The following is an 18,673-nucleotide window of genomic DNA, read 5'->3' as shown; positions in this document are numbered from 1 at the left end:
TCAAGAAAACAACTTTCTTTCATAGACAAATATTGAATTACCAACTGTCATTCTCTCTCTCATTTCATACACCAATCTAAGTGTATCTTCTGTTCCTGTGCAATTCATGTTGCAAGAAGGAAGTGTCACAGCTAAAGAATCACCAATAACCTCTATACCCCCAACACATTACAACAGTCATTGGCTTGCTCGTACTCGTTAGCCCCGTATGCTAATTGCAGCTAATTAGCAGACATGGGACATAATGCCTTTTACTGTATGTCTGCTGAGGCGGCATCCCAAATTACACCATATTCCCTATATAGTGCACTATTTTAGACCAGAGCTCTTTGGCACTGGTCAAAAATAGTGCACTTCATATAAAATAGGGTGCCATAGGAAACCCAGCCTAAGGTATTGGTATCAGTAGGGTATGGGAAGATCATGACTTGATTGTTTTGCAGTGGCTTGATTGCGGCGTATCGTCTCATTTGATTGTCAAAACATCATCATCGTAATTACCACATGAATATTTCAATGCTGTGCTCTCTCACTCTCTCTCCACGTTATACATGTTGATCATTAAACAGACACTCTTATCCAGAGCATCTGAGTCCACGCACTGAACTAAGGTAGGTGACAACTAAAACTTTCCTCAAAAAAGCAGCTGTCTCAGTCTGTGTACGCATGTGTGCTGTTGTTGAGAGTTATGATAACAGCTCTGTGTGTTATGATAATATGTACAATTGAAGTTGGAAGTTAACATACACTAAGTTGACTCTGCCTTTAAACAGCTTGGAAAATTCCAGAAAATGATGTCATGGCTTTAGAAGCTTCTGATAGGCTAATTGATATTATTTGAGTCAATTGGAGGTGTACCTGTGGATGTATTTCAAGGCCTACCTTCAAACTCAGTGCCTCTTTGCTTGACATCATGGGAAAATCAAAAGAAATCAGCCAAAATTGTAGCCCTCCACAAGTCTGGTTCATCATTGGGAACAATTTCCATCTGTACAAACAATAGTACGCCAGTATAAACACCATGGGACCACGCAGCCGTCATACTGCTCAGGAAGGAGACGCGTTCTGTCTCCTAGAGATGAACGCACTTTGGTGCGAAAAGTGCAAATCAATCCCAGAACAACAGCAAAGGACATTGTGAAGATGCTGGAGGAAACAGGTACAAAAGTATCTATATCCACAGTAAAACGAGTCCTATATCGACATAACCTGAAAAGCCGCTCAGCAAGGAAGAAGCCACTGCTCCAAAACCACCATAAAAGAAAGCCAGACTACGGTTTGCAACTACACATTGGGACAACGATTGTACTTTTTGGCGAAATGTCCTCTGGTCTGATGAAATAAAAATATAACTGTTTGGCCATAATGACCATCGTTATGTTTGGATGAAAAAGGGGGAGGCTTGAAAGCCGAAGAACACGTGCTTCTACACCTGCATTGCTTGCTGTTTGGGGTTTTAGGCTGGGTTTCTGTACAGCACTTTGAGATATCAGCTGATGTTAGAAGGGCTTTATAAATACATTTGATTTGAAATATGATTTGAACACCATCCCAACCGTGAAGCACGGGGGTGGCAGCATCATGTTGTGGGGGTGCTTTGCTGCAGGAGGGACTGGTGCACTTCACAAAATAGATGGCATCATGAGGTAGGAAAATTATGTGGATATATTGAAGCAACATCCCAAGACATCAGTCAGGAAGTTAAAGCTTGGTCACAAATGGGTCTTCCAAATGGACAATGACCCCAAGAATACTTCCAAAGTTGTGGAAAAATGGCTTAAGGACAACAAAGTCAAGGTATTGGAGTGGCCATGACAAAGCCCTGACCTCAATCCCATAGACAATTTGTGGGCAGAACTGAAAAAGTGTGTGCGAGCAAGGGGGCCTACAAACCTGACTCAGTTACACCAGCTCTATCTGGAGGAATGGGCCAAAATTATCGTGAGAAGCTTGTGGAAGGCTACCCGAAACATTTGACCCAAGTTAAACAATTTAAAGGCAATGCTACCAAATACTAATTGAGTGTATGTAAACTTCTGACCCAATGGGTATGTGATGAAAGAAATAAAAGCTGAAATAAATCATTCTCTCTACTATTATTATTCTGACATTTAACATTCTTAAAATAAAGTGGTGATCCTAACTGACCTAAGACAGGGAATTTTGACTAGGGTTACATTTCAGGAATTGTGAAAAACAGAGTTTAAATGTATTTGGCTAAGGTGTATGTAAACTTCCCACTTCAGCTGTATGTTGGGGGCATTATGTTATGTGTGCTGTGGTGATTTGAAAAAAAATGTTTTATTTAACTAGGCAAGGCAGTTAAGAACATATTCTTATTTGTAATGACGACCTAGGAACAGTGGGTTAACTGCTTTTTTAGGGGTAGAACGACATATTTTTACCTTGTCAGTTCGGGGATTTGATTTATCAACCTTTCGGTTACTGGCCCAACTCTCTAACCAGAAGGCTACCTGCCGCCTCCCTGACTGGGCATTATCTCACGTGTGCTGTTGTTGTGTGCCATGATAATGGCTTTGTGTGTTATGATAATATGTATGTTGGGGGAATGATAGCATGTGCATTGGGGTCATATGCATTGTTTATTAACTAAATATGGATGTGCGCACACACACACACACACACACACAATCTCTCTCTCTCACATACATACGCACACTCTCTCTCTCTCTCTCTCTCTCTCTCTCTCTCTCTCTCTCTCAATTCAAAGGGCTTTATTGGCATAGGAAACATATTTTAACATTGCCAAAGCAAGTGAGATAGATAATATACAAAAGTGAAACAAACAAGAAAAATAAAAATTACATAAGTTCCAAAACAATAAAGAGTTAGGTATATACAGTGTTGTAACGATGTACAAATGATTAAAGTATAATAGGGAAAATAAATAAGCATAAATATGGGTTATATTTACAATGGTGTTTGTTCTTCACTAGTTGACCTTTTTTTTGTGGCAACAGGTCACTAATCTTGCTGCTGTGATGGCACACTGTGGTATTTCACCCAGTAGATATGGGAGTTTATCAAAATTGGGTTTGTTTTCAAATTCTTTGTGGATCTGTGTAATCTGAGGGAAATATGTATCTCTAATATGGCCATACATTGGGCAGGAGGTTAGGAAGTGCATCTCAGTTTCCACCTCATTTTGTGGGCAGTGTGCACATAGCCTGTCTTCTCTTGAGAACCAGGTCTGCCTACGGCGGCCTTTCTCAATAGCAAGGCTATGCTCACTGCGTCTGTACAGAGTTAAATCTTTCCTTAAGTTTGGGTCAGTCACAGTGGTCAGGTATTCTGCCACTCTCCGTTTAGGGCCAAATAGAATTCTAGCTTGCTCGGTTCTTTTGTTAATTCTTTCCAATGTGTTATGTAATTATCTTTTTGTTTTCTCATGATTTGGTTGCGTCTAATTGTGTTGCTGTCCTGGTGCTCTGTGGGGTGTGTTTGTGTTTGTGAACAGAGCCCCAAGACCAGCTTGCTTAGGGGACTCTTCTCCTGCTTCATCTCTCTCTGTAGGTGATGGCTTTGTTAAGGAAGGTTTGGGAATCGCTTCCTTTTAGGTGGTTTTGATAATTAGCGGGTATCGGCCTAATTTTGCTCCGCATGCATTATTTGGTGTTCTACGTTGTACACAGAGGATATTTTTGCAGAATTCTGCATGCAGAGTCTCAATTTAGTGTTTTCCCATTTTGTGACTTCTTGGTTGGTGAGCGGATCCCAGACCTCACAACAATAAAGGGCAAAGGGTTCTACAACCGATTTAAGTATTTTTAGCCAGATCCTATTTGGTATGTTGAATTTTATGTTCCTTTTGATGGCATAGAATGCCCTTCTTGCCTTGTCTCTCAGATCATTCACAGCTTTGTGGAAGATACCTGTGGCGCTGATGTTTAGGCCAAGGTATGTATAGTTTTTTGTGTGCTCTAGGGCAACGGTGTCTAGATGGAATTTGTATTTGTGGTCCTGACGACTGGACCTGTTTTGGAACACCATTATTTTGGTCTTACTGAGATTTACTGTCAGGGCCCAGGTCTGGCAGAATCTGTGCAGAACATCTAGGTGCTGCTGTAGGCCCTCCTTGGTTGGTGACAGAAGCACCAGATCATCAGCAAACAGTAGACATTTGACTTCAGATTCTAGTAGGGTGAGGCCGGGTGCTGCAGACTGTTCTAGTGACCTCACCAATTCATTGATATATATGTTGCTGAGGGTGGGGCTTAAGCTGCATTCCTGTCTCACCCCACGGCCCTGTGGGAAGAAAGGTGTGTGTTTTTTGCCTATTTTAACTGTACACTTGTTGTTTGTGAACATGGATTTTATAATGTCGTATGTTTTTCCCCCAACACCACTTTCCATCAATTTGTTTAGCAGACCCTCATGCCAAATTGAGTCGAAGGCTTTTTTGAAATCAACAAAGCATGAGAAGACTTTGCCTTTGTTTTGCTTTGTTTGTTTGTTTGTCAATTAGGTTGTGCAGGGTGAATATGTGGTCTGATGTATGATAATTTGGTAAAAATTTGCTCAGTACATTGTTTTCACTGAGGAAATGTAGAAGTCTGCTGTTAATGCAGAGGATTTTCCCAAGGTTGTTGTTAACGCATATCCCACGGTAGTTATTGGGGTCAAATTTGTCTCCACTTTTGAGGAGATCAGTCCTTGGTTCCAAATATATATATTTTTTACCTTCATTTAACTATAACAAATTCTTATTTTCAATGACAGCCTAGGAACAGTAGGTTAACTGCCTTGTTCAGGGGCAGAATGACAGATTTTTACCTTGTTAGGTTAGATTCGATCTTGAAACCTTTCGGTTACTAATCCAACGCTTTAACCACTAGGCTACCTCCAGCCCCAGTTAGCCTAAAAATTTGGGAAGATGCCAGAGCTAAGGATGATGTTAAAGAGTTTTAGTATAGCCAATTGGATCATGTCATTGAGGATACCATCAACACCACATGCCATTATGGGTTGGAGGGTTTGTATTTTGTCCTGTAGCTCATTCAAGGTAGTTGGAGAATCCAGTGGGTTCTGGTAGTCTCTCTCTCTCTCTCTCTCTCTCTCTCTCTCTCTCTCTCTCTCTCTCTCTCTCTCACACACACACGCACGCGCACGCACGCACACGCACGCACATACACACACGCACACACACAGTTTGGAGTATGAGCCGTACTGAATGGTAAACAGGTGTGTTTTTACAACTCTTCTGATAATGACATAAACACTGCTATCAAATTCATCCAACTGTGACAGAGCCAGACACTCTAATACACACACACACACACACACACACACACACACACACACACACACACACACACACACACACACACACACACACACACACACACACACACACACACACACACACACACACACACACACACACACACACACACACACTAAAACAACAGTTTAAAAGCGTACCTGATGAGCGTCTTCCCACTTCTCTAGGTTTTCCATGTCCAACATATAGCTGACTACCTGGAAGAATTTCTGAGGAGAGAGAAGAGGAGGGTTGACTGTTAGGGGAGCTGAGGGGTGTGAGTGTACATGCAACATGTAGGGATGTAGATGTGTGTGTTTTATCTGTCTGTATTCTCCCTGTAGGTGTGTGTTTTTTATCTGTCTGTATTCTCCCTGTAGGTGTGTGTGTTTTATCTGTCTGTATTCTCCCTGTAGGTGTGTGTGTTTTATCTGTCTGTTTTCTCCCTGTAGGTGTGTGTGTTTTATCTGTCTGTATTCTCCCTGTAGGTGTGTGTGTTTTATCTGTCTGTATTCTCCCTGTAGGTGTGTGTGTTTTATCTGTCTGTATTCTCCCTGTAGGTGTGTGTGTTTTATCTGTCTGTATTCTCCCTGTAGGTGTGTGTGTTTTATCTGTCTGTATTCTCCCTGTAGGTGTGTGTGTTTTATCTGTCTGTATTCTCCCTGTAGGTGTGTGTAAAGCCATGTCACCCACCTACGAGTTGTCAGGAGCTGTAGTTTGCTCTCTAACGTTTGTGCGTGTGTGTGTGTTTGCGTGTATGTGTGTGTGTTTGCGTGCATGTGTGTGTGTGTGTGTGGGTGTGTATTTGTGTCCTCCCCACCCACCTGTGTGTCGTCGGGAGCTGGGATGTAGGTTGCTCTCTTGAAGGTGTCCGTCACATTTCGGAGAATCTCTGTGGAGAACAGGAGGTCACCGCTGTAATAGCTCCTCCTCTGTAAGAGCTCCAGGAGATTCCTCACGACCTGAGACATGCCCTCTCCAGCCAGGGTCCTCTGACCCTTCGCAAGATGCTCTCGCAACTGGGGACAGCAGGGGAGGAGAGGGTGTATAGGAACACGGGTTAGAGAGAGATGGGGAGGGGAGAGAGGGGGAGAGAGGAGGGCAGAAAAAAGAGAGGGATAGAGAGAGAGAGAGAGAGAGAGAGAGACAAAGAGACAGAGAGAACAAGAGAAAGAGAGAGAGAGTGAACAAGAGAAAGAGAGAGAGAGAGAACAAGAAAGAGAAAGAGAGAGAGAGAGAGAGAGAGAGAGATGGAGGTTAGGTAGAGAGTAGAGAGAGAGAGAGAGAGGTGAGGTAGAGAGTAGAGAGCGAGAGATAGAGGTGAGGTAGAGAGTAGAGAGAGAGATAGAGGTGAGGTAGAGAGTAGGGAGAGAGAGATAGAGGTGAGGTAGAGAGTAGAGAGCAGAGAGATAGAGGTGAGGTAGAGAGTAGGGAGAGAGAGAGGTGAGGTAGAGAGTAAGGAGAGAGAGATAGAGGTGAGGTAGAGAGTAGAGAGCAGAGAGATAGAGGTGAGATAGAGAGTAGAGAGCGAGAGAGAGGTGAGGTAGAGAGTAGAGAGCGAGAGATAGAGGTGAGGTAGAGAGTAGAGAGAAAGAGATAGAGGTGAGGTAGAGAGTAGGGAGAGAGAGATAGAGGTGAGGTAGAGAGTAGAGAGAGAGAGATAGAGGTGAGGTAGAGAGTAGGGAGAGAGATAGAGGTGAGGTAGAGAGTAGGGAGAGAGATAGAGGTGAGGTAGAGAGTAGAGAACAGAGAGAGAGAGATCTGAGACTTCTTATCCATATTAATCTTTTCTATCTTTGAATGGTATCAGTAGATATTGTAGGTACAGTGAGGGAAAACAGTATTTGATCTCCTGCTGATTTTGTACGTTTGCCCACTGACAAAGAAATTATCAGTCTATAATTTGAATGGTAGGTTTATTTGAACAGTGAGAGACAGAATAACAACAAAAAAATCCAGAAAAACGCATGTCAAAAGTGTTATAAATGATTTGCATTTTAATGAGGGAAATAAGTATTTGACCCCTCTGCAAAACATGACTTAGTACTTGGTGGCAAAACCCTTGTTGGCAATCACATAGGTCAGACGTTTCTTGTAGTTGGCCACCAGGTTTGCACACATCTCAGGAGGGATTTTGTCCCACTACTCTTTGCAGATCTTCTCCAAGTCATTAAGGTTTCGAGGCTGATGTGTGGTGCAGTTGGTAGAGCATGGTGTTTGCAATGCCAGGGTTGTGGGTTTGATTCCCATGGGGGACCAGTATGGAGGAAGAAAAAAAAAATGTATGAAATGTATGCATTCACTACTGTAAGTTGCTCTGGATAAGAGTGTCTGCTAAATGACAAAAAATAAATAAATCACACCTTCAGCTCCCTCCACAGATTTTCTATGGGATTAAGGTCTGGAGACTGGCTAGGCCACTCCAGGACCTTAATGTGCTTCTTCTTGAGCCACTCCTTTGTTGCCTTGGCCGTGTGTTTTGGGTCATTGTCATGCTAGAATACCCATCCACGACCCATTTTCAATGCCCTGGCTGAGGGAAGAAGGTTCTCACCCAAGATTTGACGGTACATGGCCCTGTCCATCGTCCCTTTGATGCGGTGAAGTTGTCCTGTCCCCTTAGCAGAAAAACACCCCCAAAGCATAATGTTTCCACCTCCATGTTTGACGGTGGGGATGATGTTCTTGGGGTCATAGGCAGCATTCCTCCTCCTCCAAACACGGCGAGTTGAGTTGATGCCAAAGAGCTCAATTTTGGTCTCATCTGACCACAACACTTTCACCCAGTTGTCCTCTGAATCATTCAGATGTTCATTGGCAAACTTCAGACGGGCATGTATATGTGCTTTCTTGAGCAGGGGGACCTTGCAGGCGCTGCAGGATTTCAGTCCTTCACGGCGTAGTGTGTTACCAATTGTTTTCTTGGTGACTATGGTCCCAGCTGCCTTGAGATCATTGACAAGATCCTCCCTTGTAGTTCTGAGCTGATTTCTCACCATTCTCATGATCATTGCAACTCCACGAGGTGAGATCTTGCATGGAGCCCCAGGCCGAGGGAGATTGACAGTTCTTTTGTGTTTCTTCCATTTGCGAATAATTGCACCAGCTGTTGTCACCTTCGCACCAAGCTGCTTGGCGATGGTCTTGTAGCCCATTCCAGCCTTGTGTAGGTCTACAATCTTGTCCCTGACATCCTTGGAGAGCTCTTTGGTCTTGGCCATGGTGGAGAGTTTGGAATCTGATTGATTGCTTCTGTGGACAGGTGTCTTTTATACAGGTAACAAACTGAGATTAGGAGCACTCCCTTTAAGAGTGTGCTCCTAATCTCAGCTCGTTACCTGTATAAAAGACACCTGAGATCCAGAAATCTTTCTGATTGAGAGGGAGTCAAATACTTATTTCCCTCATTAAAATGCAAATCAATTTATAACATTTTTGACATGCGTGTTTCTGGATTTTTTTGTTGTTATTATTCTGTCTCTCACTGTTCAAATAAACCTACCATTAAAATTATAGACTGATAATTTCTTTGTCAGTGGGCAAACATACAAAATCAGCAGGGGATCAAATACTTTTTTCTCTCACTGTATGTATGGGTAGTGAATGTCATAAATGACCAGTATCTTGGTCAATTCCCTAGCCCTCAGCCCCTAGCCATCAGCCCTCAGCCACTGGCGCTCAGCTCCTATCCCTCAGCTCCTAGCCCTCAAACCCTAGCCCTCAGCTCCTAGCCCTCAGCTCCTAGCCCTCAGCTCCTAGCCCTCAGCCCTCAGCCCCTAGCCCTCAGCTCCTAGCCCTCAGCTCCTAGCCCTCAGCCCTCAGCCCCTAGCCCTCAGCCCCTAGCCCTCAGCCCTCAGCTCCTAGCCCTCAGCTCCTAGCCCTCAGCTCCTAGCCCTCAGCTCCTATCCCTCAGCCCCTAGCCCTCAGCCCTCAGCTCCTAGCCCTCAGCTCCTAGCCCTCAGCCCCTATCCCTCAGCCCCTAGCCCTCAGCTCCTAGCCCTCAGCTCCTAGCCCTCAGCTCCTAGCCCTCAGCTCCTAGCCCTCAGCTTCTAGCCCTCAGCCCCTAGCCCTCAGCCCCTAGCCCTCAGCTCCTAGCCCTTAGCTCCTAGCCCTCAGCCCCTAGCCATCAGCCATCAGCCCTCAGCCACTAGCCCTCAGCTCCTACCCCTCAGCCCCTGTCCCTCAGCACCTAGCCCTCAGTACCTAGCCCTCAGCTCCTAGCCCACAGCCCCTAGCCCCTAGTACCTAACCCTCAGCCCCCAGTACCTAGCCCTTAGCCCATAGCCCTCAGCTCCTAGCCCTCAGCACCTATCCCTCAGTACCTAACCCTCAGCCCCCAGTACCTAGCCCCCAGTACCTAGCCCTTAGCCCCTAGCCCTCAGCCCCTAGCCCTCAGCCCTCAGCTCCTAGCCCTCAGCTCCTATCCCTCAGCTCCTAGCCCTCAGCCCCTAGCCCTCAGCCCTCAGCCCCTAGCCCTCAGCCCCTAGCCCTCAGCCCTCAGCTCCTAGCCCTCAGCTCCTAGCCCTCAGCCCCTAGCCCTCAGCCCCTAGCCCTCAGCCCCTAGCCCTCAGCTCCTAGCCCTTAGCTCCTAGCACTCAGCTCCTAGCCCTCAGCCCCTAGCCCTCAGCCCCTAGCCCTCAGCCCTCAGCTCCTAGCCCTCAGCTCCTAGCCCTCAGCCCCTAGCCCTCAGCCCTCAGCCCCTAGCCCTCAGCCCCTAGCCCTCAGCCCCTAGCCCTCAGCCCCTAACCCTCAGCCCTCAGCCCCTAGCCCTCAGCCCTCAGCCCCTAGCCCTCAGCTCCTAGCACTCAGCTCCTAGCCCTCAGCTCCTAGCCCTCAGCCCCTAGCCCTCAGCCCTCAGCCCCTAGCCCTCAGCCCCTAGCCCTCAGCTCCTAGCCCTCAGCCCTCAGCCCTCAGCTCCTAGCCCTCAGCCCTCAGCCCCTAGCCCTCAGCCCTCAGCCCCTAGCCCTCAGCCCCTAGCCCTCAGCCCCTAGCCCTCAGCCCTCAGCCCTCAGCCCTCAGCCCTCAGCCCTCAGCCCTCAGCCCCTAGCCCTCAGCTCCTAGCACTCAGCTCCTAGCCCTCAGCTCCTAGCCCTCAGCCCTCAGCCCCTAGCCCTCAGCTCCTAGCCCTCAGCCCCTAGCCCTCAGCCCTCAGCCCCTAGCCCTCAGCCCCTAGCCCTCAGCCCCTAGCCCTTATTAGGCATTTTTGCAGATATAACTGGATAGATACCGGCTACTCTTTGTATTTCACATTGCTGCATGACATCTTGACTGAAACACACACACAGACACACACACACACACACACACACACACACACACACACACACACACACACACACACACACACACACACACACACACACACACACACACACACAGAACAGTGATCTTCAGTCACAACAGCAATCGAACCTAATGAACCGCAGCTCCATGCTAATGAAAGGTTAGTGGTGAACGCAGGCCTAGGCTAACAGTGCAATCAACCAATCACAGCACGCCTGGTGGCCACCCCGCTGGCTTCCATTATAGCCACGGAGACAGGCGGTCAGAGGTCACGCAGTAGGACAGTCGATGATTAATCTCATTTACCCAGAACTAAAATGATCTAAAAGAAAGTGTAATTTCTTGTTAACTATTGTGATTACCTTTGTGTATAGGAAGGAAGTGAAGTTTCCTCCCTCGCAAACGTAAACCTTTGGCCAAACCACTCCTTCCGCTAATTTCACATTTTCGTTTCACTGCACCAGTTTAAGCCACGCCTTTGCCCAATCCTGATTCATCCAAATAATCAATGACGAAAACCCAAAACCAGGAACTACTGCTGTTCGTAATCATTCTATGTGAGCCTTGACAGATTCTCGCCGTTTCAACTTCCACGAGAATCTGTCCATAAGAGATTAGTCAATGATTAACCAATGCATTCATTAAACAATGGATGAAAGCAGCAACTCATTAGAAAGGGAGAAAGTGTTTAGAGTGATGACATTGCTACTTTTGACTAACTGAACAAACTTTTCTCAGAAAGTTATTCAGGGCCAGAATTCATAAACCATCTCAGAGTTGGAGTGCTGATCTAGGATCAGGCCCCACAGTTCATGTAATATTATTCATTATTATTTAAAAGGCTAAACTGATCTCAGCACTCTTACTATAAGACACTTTATGAATACAATCCCACGTCTATTGATGGGCAAACAAATACGATGTGGGCGTCAAAATAATTCATTTATTCAACCTTTGTTGGGCCAGGTCAGTCTTTGAGAACAAATTATTTATTTAAACAGCGATCTGTTTTATCATTGAGTTGTTCATTTTACAGCCTAGAAGAAGAAACTAAGTCCATAGTTTTGAAATAGCGATGGAAATATTGAGGAAGTGGAAGACAGGCTAAAATGACAACATGTTCAAATGGCTTAGCTATGACTTACTACCAAATATGAACAGAAGACTTTCTGCTAGTTCTCTATTGTGTTAGGATGTACCATCTGGATAGAAGGTAGCTTACTAAAATGCATTACCAATAACGTCGCGGCACAGGTGGCTCATTGAGCATGTTATACAAGACAAACTGAATTTGAATAAAAAAGATGTGAATACAGAGAGCGTGAAAAAGGGACTTACAGATAAATGTAAATATCTGAATTCCATCGAGACGCATCTGGCGAAGCTCGGAGGACCCCAGTAAGCAACTCCATTAGCGTCCAGCAAGCAACGACGACTAGCAGATCCTAGAGAGAGAGAAGGAGAGAGAGAACGGGATACCATTATTATATAAAACTTAACAGCAATAACACATTGGTTTCATGTTCTCCAGTAACCTCATGACATTCTCATTGCAACTTGTTTCCAACATAGTATACCCTCTATAATGTAGATCTGAGGTCAACCTCAGGTCAACCATCCACCTAACACTATCTAATATACAACTACTCTATAAGGTCACACATAGTATACATGTACACAGTTATTGAGAGGGAAAAACAGAAACAACATATGATGAAACTGAAACTTGGACCCTGTGGGACACCATTGCAGGTCTTCACGGATCCACCTGTACCCGAATACACGACAATCCATCTGGGACACAAGCGGGTCCGGTTCCAGAATTCTAAATAATGTCACTGGTCAGGGTTGGATCTGATATGATTGTCACAGGTCTCGGGTATGAGTCATTTTAACTGACTTGTCCGGAAGGTCCCCTAAAAGATCTGAACACGACTGCTGCAGTAGAGAGAGAGAGAGACATTTTATAATTTATGCTACTGCTCTTTGCTTTTCATGAGTGGCGCGTGTCGCTCGTTGTGGCAATCATAAGTCATTAAAGAGGCAATATGCTGTCATAAAGTTTGTGGCAAAAGTTAGAGGATATCTAATAGACTATCCTGGGGTGGCAGGGTAGTCTAGTGGTTAGAGTGTTAGACTAGTAACAGAAAGGTTGCAAGTTCAAATCCCTGAGCTGACAAGGTACAAATCTGTTGTTCTACCCCTGAACAGGCAGTTAACCCCCTGTTCCTAGGCTGTCATTGAAAATAAGAATTTGTTCTTATTAACTGACTTGCCTAGTTAAATAATGGTAAAATAAAATGGATGATGGAATTAAAAGTTGAAGGAGATGGATAGACTACAATGACCCAACAGGTGGGCTCCTACAACAGTTGGGCTCCTGAGTGGTGCAGCACTCTAAGGCACTGCATCTCAGTGCAAGAGGTGTCACTGCAGTCCCTGGTTTGAATCCAGGCTGCTTCACATCTGGCAGTGATTGGGAGTCCCACAGGGTGACACACACAATTGGCCTAGTGTTGTCTGGGTTAGGCTGTCATTGTAAATAAGAATTTGTTCTTAACTGACTTGCCAAGTTAGACATGCTTCTCCTGGTTTCATGGAGTCAAGACAGGTGCTACATAATCTTATTGGATGATGAATAACCTAGCTATGGCAGCTATTAGTCTACTACAGTGCGAGTCAGCTTGTTGGTTGGTTGCTTTCTCCCTCCTCCCTGTTCCCTGTGTCACTCGTTCCAGTACGGCCCCTCCCCCACCTGCTTCCATCACTTGAATCGGATCGGACTGGGTCTGGATCCGACCAGGTCAATACAGAACGGGTCTAGTTGTCCTCGGGTCCGTTCATTTGCAACGGGGTCTATATATTTAAGAAATACATTTACAGTTGAAGTCGGAAGTTTACATACACTTGGAGTTATTAAAACTCATTTTTCAACCACTCCACAAAGTTCTTGTTAACAAACTAAAGTTTTGGCAAGTTGGTTACGACATCTACTTTGTGCATGACACAAGTATTATTTCCACAAATTGTTCACAGACAGATTATTTCACTGATAATTCACTGTATCACAATTCCAGTGGGTCAGAAATGTACATTAAAACTAAATTTACTAATTACCACATGAATATTTCAATGCTGTGCTCTCTCACTCTCTCTCCACGTTATACATGTTGATCATTAAACAGACACTCTTATCCAGAGCATCTGAGTCCACACACTGAACTAAGGTAGGTGACAACTAAAACTTTCCTCAAAAAAGCAGCTGTCTCAGTCTGTGTACGCATGTGTGCTGTTGTTGAGAGTTATGATAACAGCTCTGTGTGTTATGATAATATGTACAATTGAAGTCGGCAGTTTACATACACTAAGTTGACTCTGCCTTTAAACAGCTTGGAACATTCCAGAAATCGATGTCATGGCTTTAGAAGCTTCTGATAGGCTAATTGATATTATTTGAGTCAATTGGAGGTGTACCTGTGGATGTATTTCAAGGCCTACCTTCAAACTCAGTGTCTCTTTGCTTGACATCATGGGAAAATCAAAAGAAATCAGCCAAAATTGTAGCCCTCCACAAGTCTGGTTCATCATTGGGAACAATTTCCAAATGCCTGAAGGTACCATGTTCATCTGTACAAACAATAGTATGCAAGTATAAACACCATGGGACCACGCAGCCGTCATAACGCTCAGGAAGGAGACGCGTTCTGTCTCCTAGAGATGAACGCACTTTGGTGCGAAAAGTGCAAATCAATCCCAGAACAACAGCAAAGGACCTTGTGAAGATGCTGGAGGAAACAGGTACAAAGGTATCTATATCCACAGTAAAACGAGTCCTATATCGACATAACCTGAAAGGCCGCTCAGCAAGGAAGAAGCCACTGCTCCAAAACCGCCATAAAGAAGCCAGACTACTGCTTGCAACTGCACATGGGGACAAAGATTGTACTTTTTGGAGAAATGTCCTCTGGTCTGATGAAACAAAAATATAACTGTTTGGCCATAATGACCATCGTTATGTTTGGAGGTAAAAGGGGGAGGCTTGCAAGCTGAAGAACACCATCCCAACCGTTAAGCACGGGGGTGGCAGCATCATGTTGTGGGGGTGCTTTGCTGCATGAGGGACTGGTGCACTTCACAAAATAGATGGCATCAAGAGGGAGGAAAATTCTGTGGATATATCAAAGCAACATCTCAAGACATCAGACAGGAAGTTAAAGCTTGGTCGCAAATGGGTCTTCTAAATGGACAATGACCCCAAGCATACTTCCAAAGTTGTGGCAAAATGGCTTAAGGACAACAAAGTCAAGGTATTGGAGTGGCCCATCCCATAGAATAATTGTGAGCAGAACTGAAAAAAGTGTGTGCGAGCAAGGAGGCTTACAAACCTGACTCAGTTACACCAGCTCTGTCAGGAGGAATGGGCCAAAATTCACCCAACTTATTGTGGGAAGCTTGTGGAAGGCTACCCAAAACATTTGACCGAAGTTAAACAATTTAAAGGCAATGCTACCAAATACTAATTGAGTGTATGAAAAACTTCTGACCCACTGGGAATGTGATGAAAGAAATAAAAGCTGAAATAAATCATTCTCTCCTATTATTCTGACATTTCACATTCTTAAAATAAAGTGGTGATCCTAACTGACCTAAGACAGGGAATTTTTACTAGGATTAAATGTCAGGAATTGTGAAAAACTGAGTTTAAGTGTATTTGGCAAAGGTAAACTTCCAACTTCAACTGTATGTAAATCGGGTTTGGGTGAGAAAGCTCCAGATCCATTTCGGAACAGGTCCAACTTCATGGTGAAGACATCTAGACACCGTACAAACTACCTTCTCTGCTGGAGTAGATTCCACACACACATGTGCGTACACACATATGCACGCACACACACACACACACACACACACACACACACACACACACACACACACACACACACACACACACACACACACACACACACACACACACACAGGCACTTGTGCACACACACGCGCTCACAGACACACACACGCAAACACACACATTTCAAAGTCCTCATCTATTAAGCAGTATATTATTAGTTACAGTGAGTGCCTGAGGACAGTGTCTGGGTAGGCACCTGCTCTGAAATAAACTTCTGGTAGAAAATAACATGAATCTACGGCACCACAATATTAACCAGAATGTATTACTTTTCACACTGTACACTACCTCAACCATACAACACTCTGTAGACCTTACATGTGCCGAAGGAACTTTACAAACATGAATGATGTTGTGATTAGTAGTAGCAGTAGTCAGACACTTAGTACTAGCAGTAATCAGACACTTAGTACTAGCAGTAGTCAGACACTTAGTACTAGCAGTAGTCTGATACTTAGTACTAGCAGTAGTCAGACACTTAGTACTAGTCAGACACTTAGTACTAGCAGTAATCAGACACTTAGTACTAGCAGTAATCAGACACTTAGTACTAGCAGTAGTCAGATACTTAGTACTAGTCAGACACTTAGTACTAGTCAGACACTTAGTATTAGCAGTAGTCAGACACTTAGTACTAGCAGTAGTCAGACACTTAGTACTAGCAGTAGTTAGACACTTAGTACTAGTCAGACACTTAGTACTAGCAGTAGTCAGATACTTAGTACTAGCAGTAGTCAGATACTTAGTACTAGTCAGACACTTAGTACTAGCAGTAGTCAGATACTTAGTACTAGCAGTAGTCAGATACTTAGTACTAGCAGTAGTCAGATACTTAGTACTTGTCAGAAACTTAGTACTAGCAGTAGTCAGATACTTAGTACTAGCGGTAGTCAGATACTTAGTACTAGCAGTAGTCAGATACTTAGTACTAGTCAGACACTTAGTACTAGCAGTAATCAGATACTTAGTACTAGCAGTAGTCAGATACTTAGTACTAGCAGTAGTCAGATACTTAGTACTTGTCAGAAACTTAGTACTAGCAGTAGTCAGATACTTAGTACTAGCAGTAGTCAGACACTTAGTACTAGCAGTAGTCAGACACTTAGTACTAGTCAGACACTTAGTACTAGCAGTAGTCAGACACTTAGTACTAGCAGTAGTCAGATACTTAGTACTAGCAGTAGTCAGATACTTAGTACTAGCAGTAGTCAGATACTTAGTACTAGCAGTAGTCAGATACTTAGTACTAGCAGCAGTTGGACTACATCATTACAGTGTAAACGTACATAATACATTATAATTTAAGGGGTGCTTATATGTGTCCTGTTACACACTAGTACATGTGTGTAATGGAATGGAAATGTGTTTCTTACATATCCCAACCCTGACTGTTAGACTACATAATCACGGTTTATAATAGCAGTATAGTTATAGTACTGTCATAGTATAGTCAGGTTTACCAGTGGCGTTAGTCGGACACTTGTTGTAGACTGTTTCTCCAGCCGAGGCTCTTTTCCAGGTCATGTTTACAAGGTACTCATCTCTACAGATCTCATGGGGTGCTGCAGAGAGACAGAAGAGCGAGAGAGGGAGTTAGATATAACACACACACTGCAATTCAATAATATCCTGCAACAGATATCATTTCTCCCAGGCATTGTATTTATTACCCTCTCTTTCTATATATTTCATTACCTCTGCAGTACATATTTATCATTATTCTACAATATTCATCATTACCTCTAATATATTTATCCATCATTATCTCTACAATATATATCCATCATTACCTCTACTATATATATATATATTTATATATATATATCCATCATTATCTCTACAATATATATATCCATCATTACCACTACAATATACATATATATATATATATATATATATATATATATATACACATCACTACCTCTACAATATATATTCCTCATTACCTCTACAAAATATATATCCATCATTATCTCTACAATATATAAATATATATATATTTATATATATATATATATCCATCATTATCTCTACAATATATATATACATATATCCATCCTTACCTCTACAATATATATTCATCATTACCTCTAATATATTTATCCATCCTTATCTCTACAATATATATATATATATATATATCCATCATTACCTCTATAATATATAGCCATCATTAACTCTACAATATATATTCATCATTACCTTTACGCTATTTCCATCATTTCTGTTACAATATATTTTCATCATTACCTCTAATATATTTATCCATCATTATCTCTACAATATGTATATATATATATATATACATCATTACCTCTACAATATGTATATATACATCATTACCTCTACAATATATATATATATATCCATCATTACCTCTACAATATATATTCCTCATTACCTCTACAATATATTCCTCATTTCCTCTACAATATATATTCATCATTACATTTAAGCTATTTCCATCATTACCGTTACAATATATATTCATCATTACCTCTACAATATATATCCATCATTACCTCTACAATGTACAGTGCATTCAGAAAATATTCAGACATATTGACTTTCTACATTCCAGATTTATTCTAAAATTGATTAAATTGTTTTTTCCCTCATCAATCTACCTCATCTTCCTCATCAATACCTCATAATGACAAAGCAAAAACAGGTTTTTAGACATTTTTGCATGTTTTGTGTGCAAAGTGCGCAAAGCTGTCATCAAGGCAAAGGGTGACTACTTTGAATTATCTCAAATATAAAAAAGATTTTGATTTGTTTAACACTTTTTTGGTTACTACATGATTCCATATGTGTTATTTCATAGTTTTGATGTCTTCACTATTAATCTACAATGTAGAAAATAGTACAAATAAAGAAAAACCCTTCAATAAGTAGGTGTCCAAACTTTTGACTGTTACTGTATTTCCATCATTACCTCTACAATATACAGTGAGTGTACAAAACATTAAGGACGAAATGAGGCTATTCTGGGGACAAAAGGAAGTGCAACTCAATATTCGGAAGGTGTTCCTAATGTTTTGTACACTCAATGCATATGCAATCTGTCTTTATGTGTCCCTCTTTGTATTCATTTCTCTTTTTATCCCTCTCTACATAACCCTGAATGATGAAGAATATTACAAGAGAGGAAATACTCAGTCTGGAGAAGAGAGAGAGAGAGAGATTGGAGAGAGAGA

General features: G+C 42.9%; 1 protein-coding gene across 1 annotated transcript in view; it reads right to left on the bottom strand.

Moving 5' to 3' along the window:
- Window positions 1–17,172, bottom strand: part of LOC115175411 (adhesion G protein-coupled receptor B2-like) — a 96,981-nt gene extending 79,809 nt beyond the window's left edge. The window contains exons 1-4 of the mRNA XM_029734641.1: window positions 16,934–17,172; window positions 11,903–12,009; window positions 6,106–6,300; window positions 5,443–5,511 (exon numbers count right to left, since the gene is read on the bottom strand). Of these exons, the coding sequence (XP_029590501.1) occupies window positions 5,443–5,511; window positions 6,106–6,300; window positions 11,903–12,009; window positions 16,934–16,997 (435 nt within the window). The 5' untranslated portion in view covers window positions 16,998–17,172. The remainder of the gene's footprint in view (window positions 1–5,442; window positions 5,512–6,105; window positions 6,301–11,902; window positions 12,010–16,933) is intronic.
- Window positions 17,173–18,673: the final 1,501 nt, after the last annotated feature.

Source organism: Salmo trutta, chromosome 36, assembly GCF_901001165.1.
Source record: "Salmo trutta chromosome 36, fSalTru1.1, whole genome shotgun sequence".
Lineage (NCBI taxonomy): Eukaryota > Metazoa > Chordata > Actinopteri > Salmoniformes > Salmonidae > Salmo > Salmo trutta.
The sequence above is the reverse complement of the archived record's forward strand: the minus strand, read 5'-3'. Positions and strand labels throughout refer to the sequence as shown.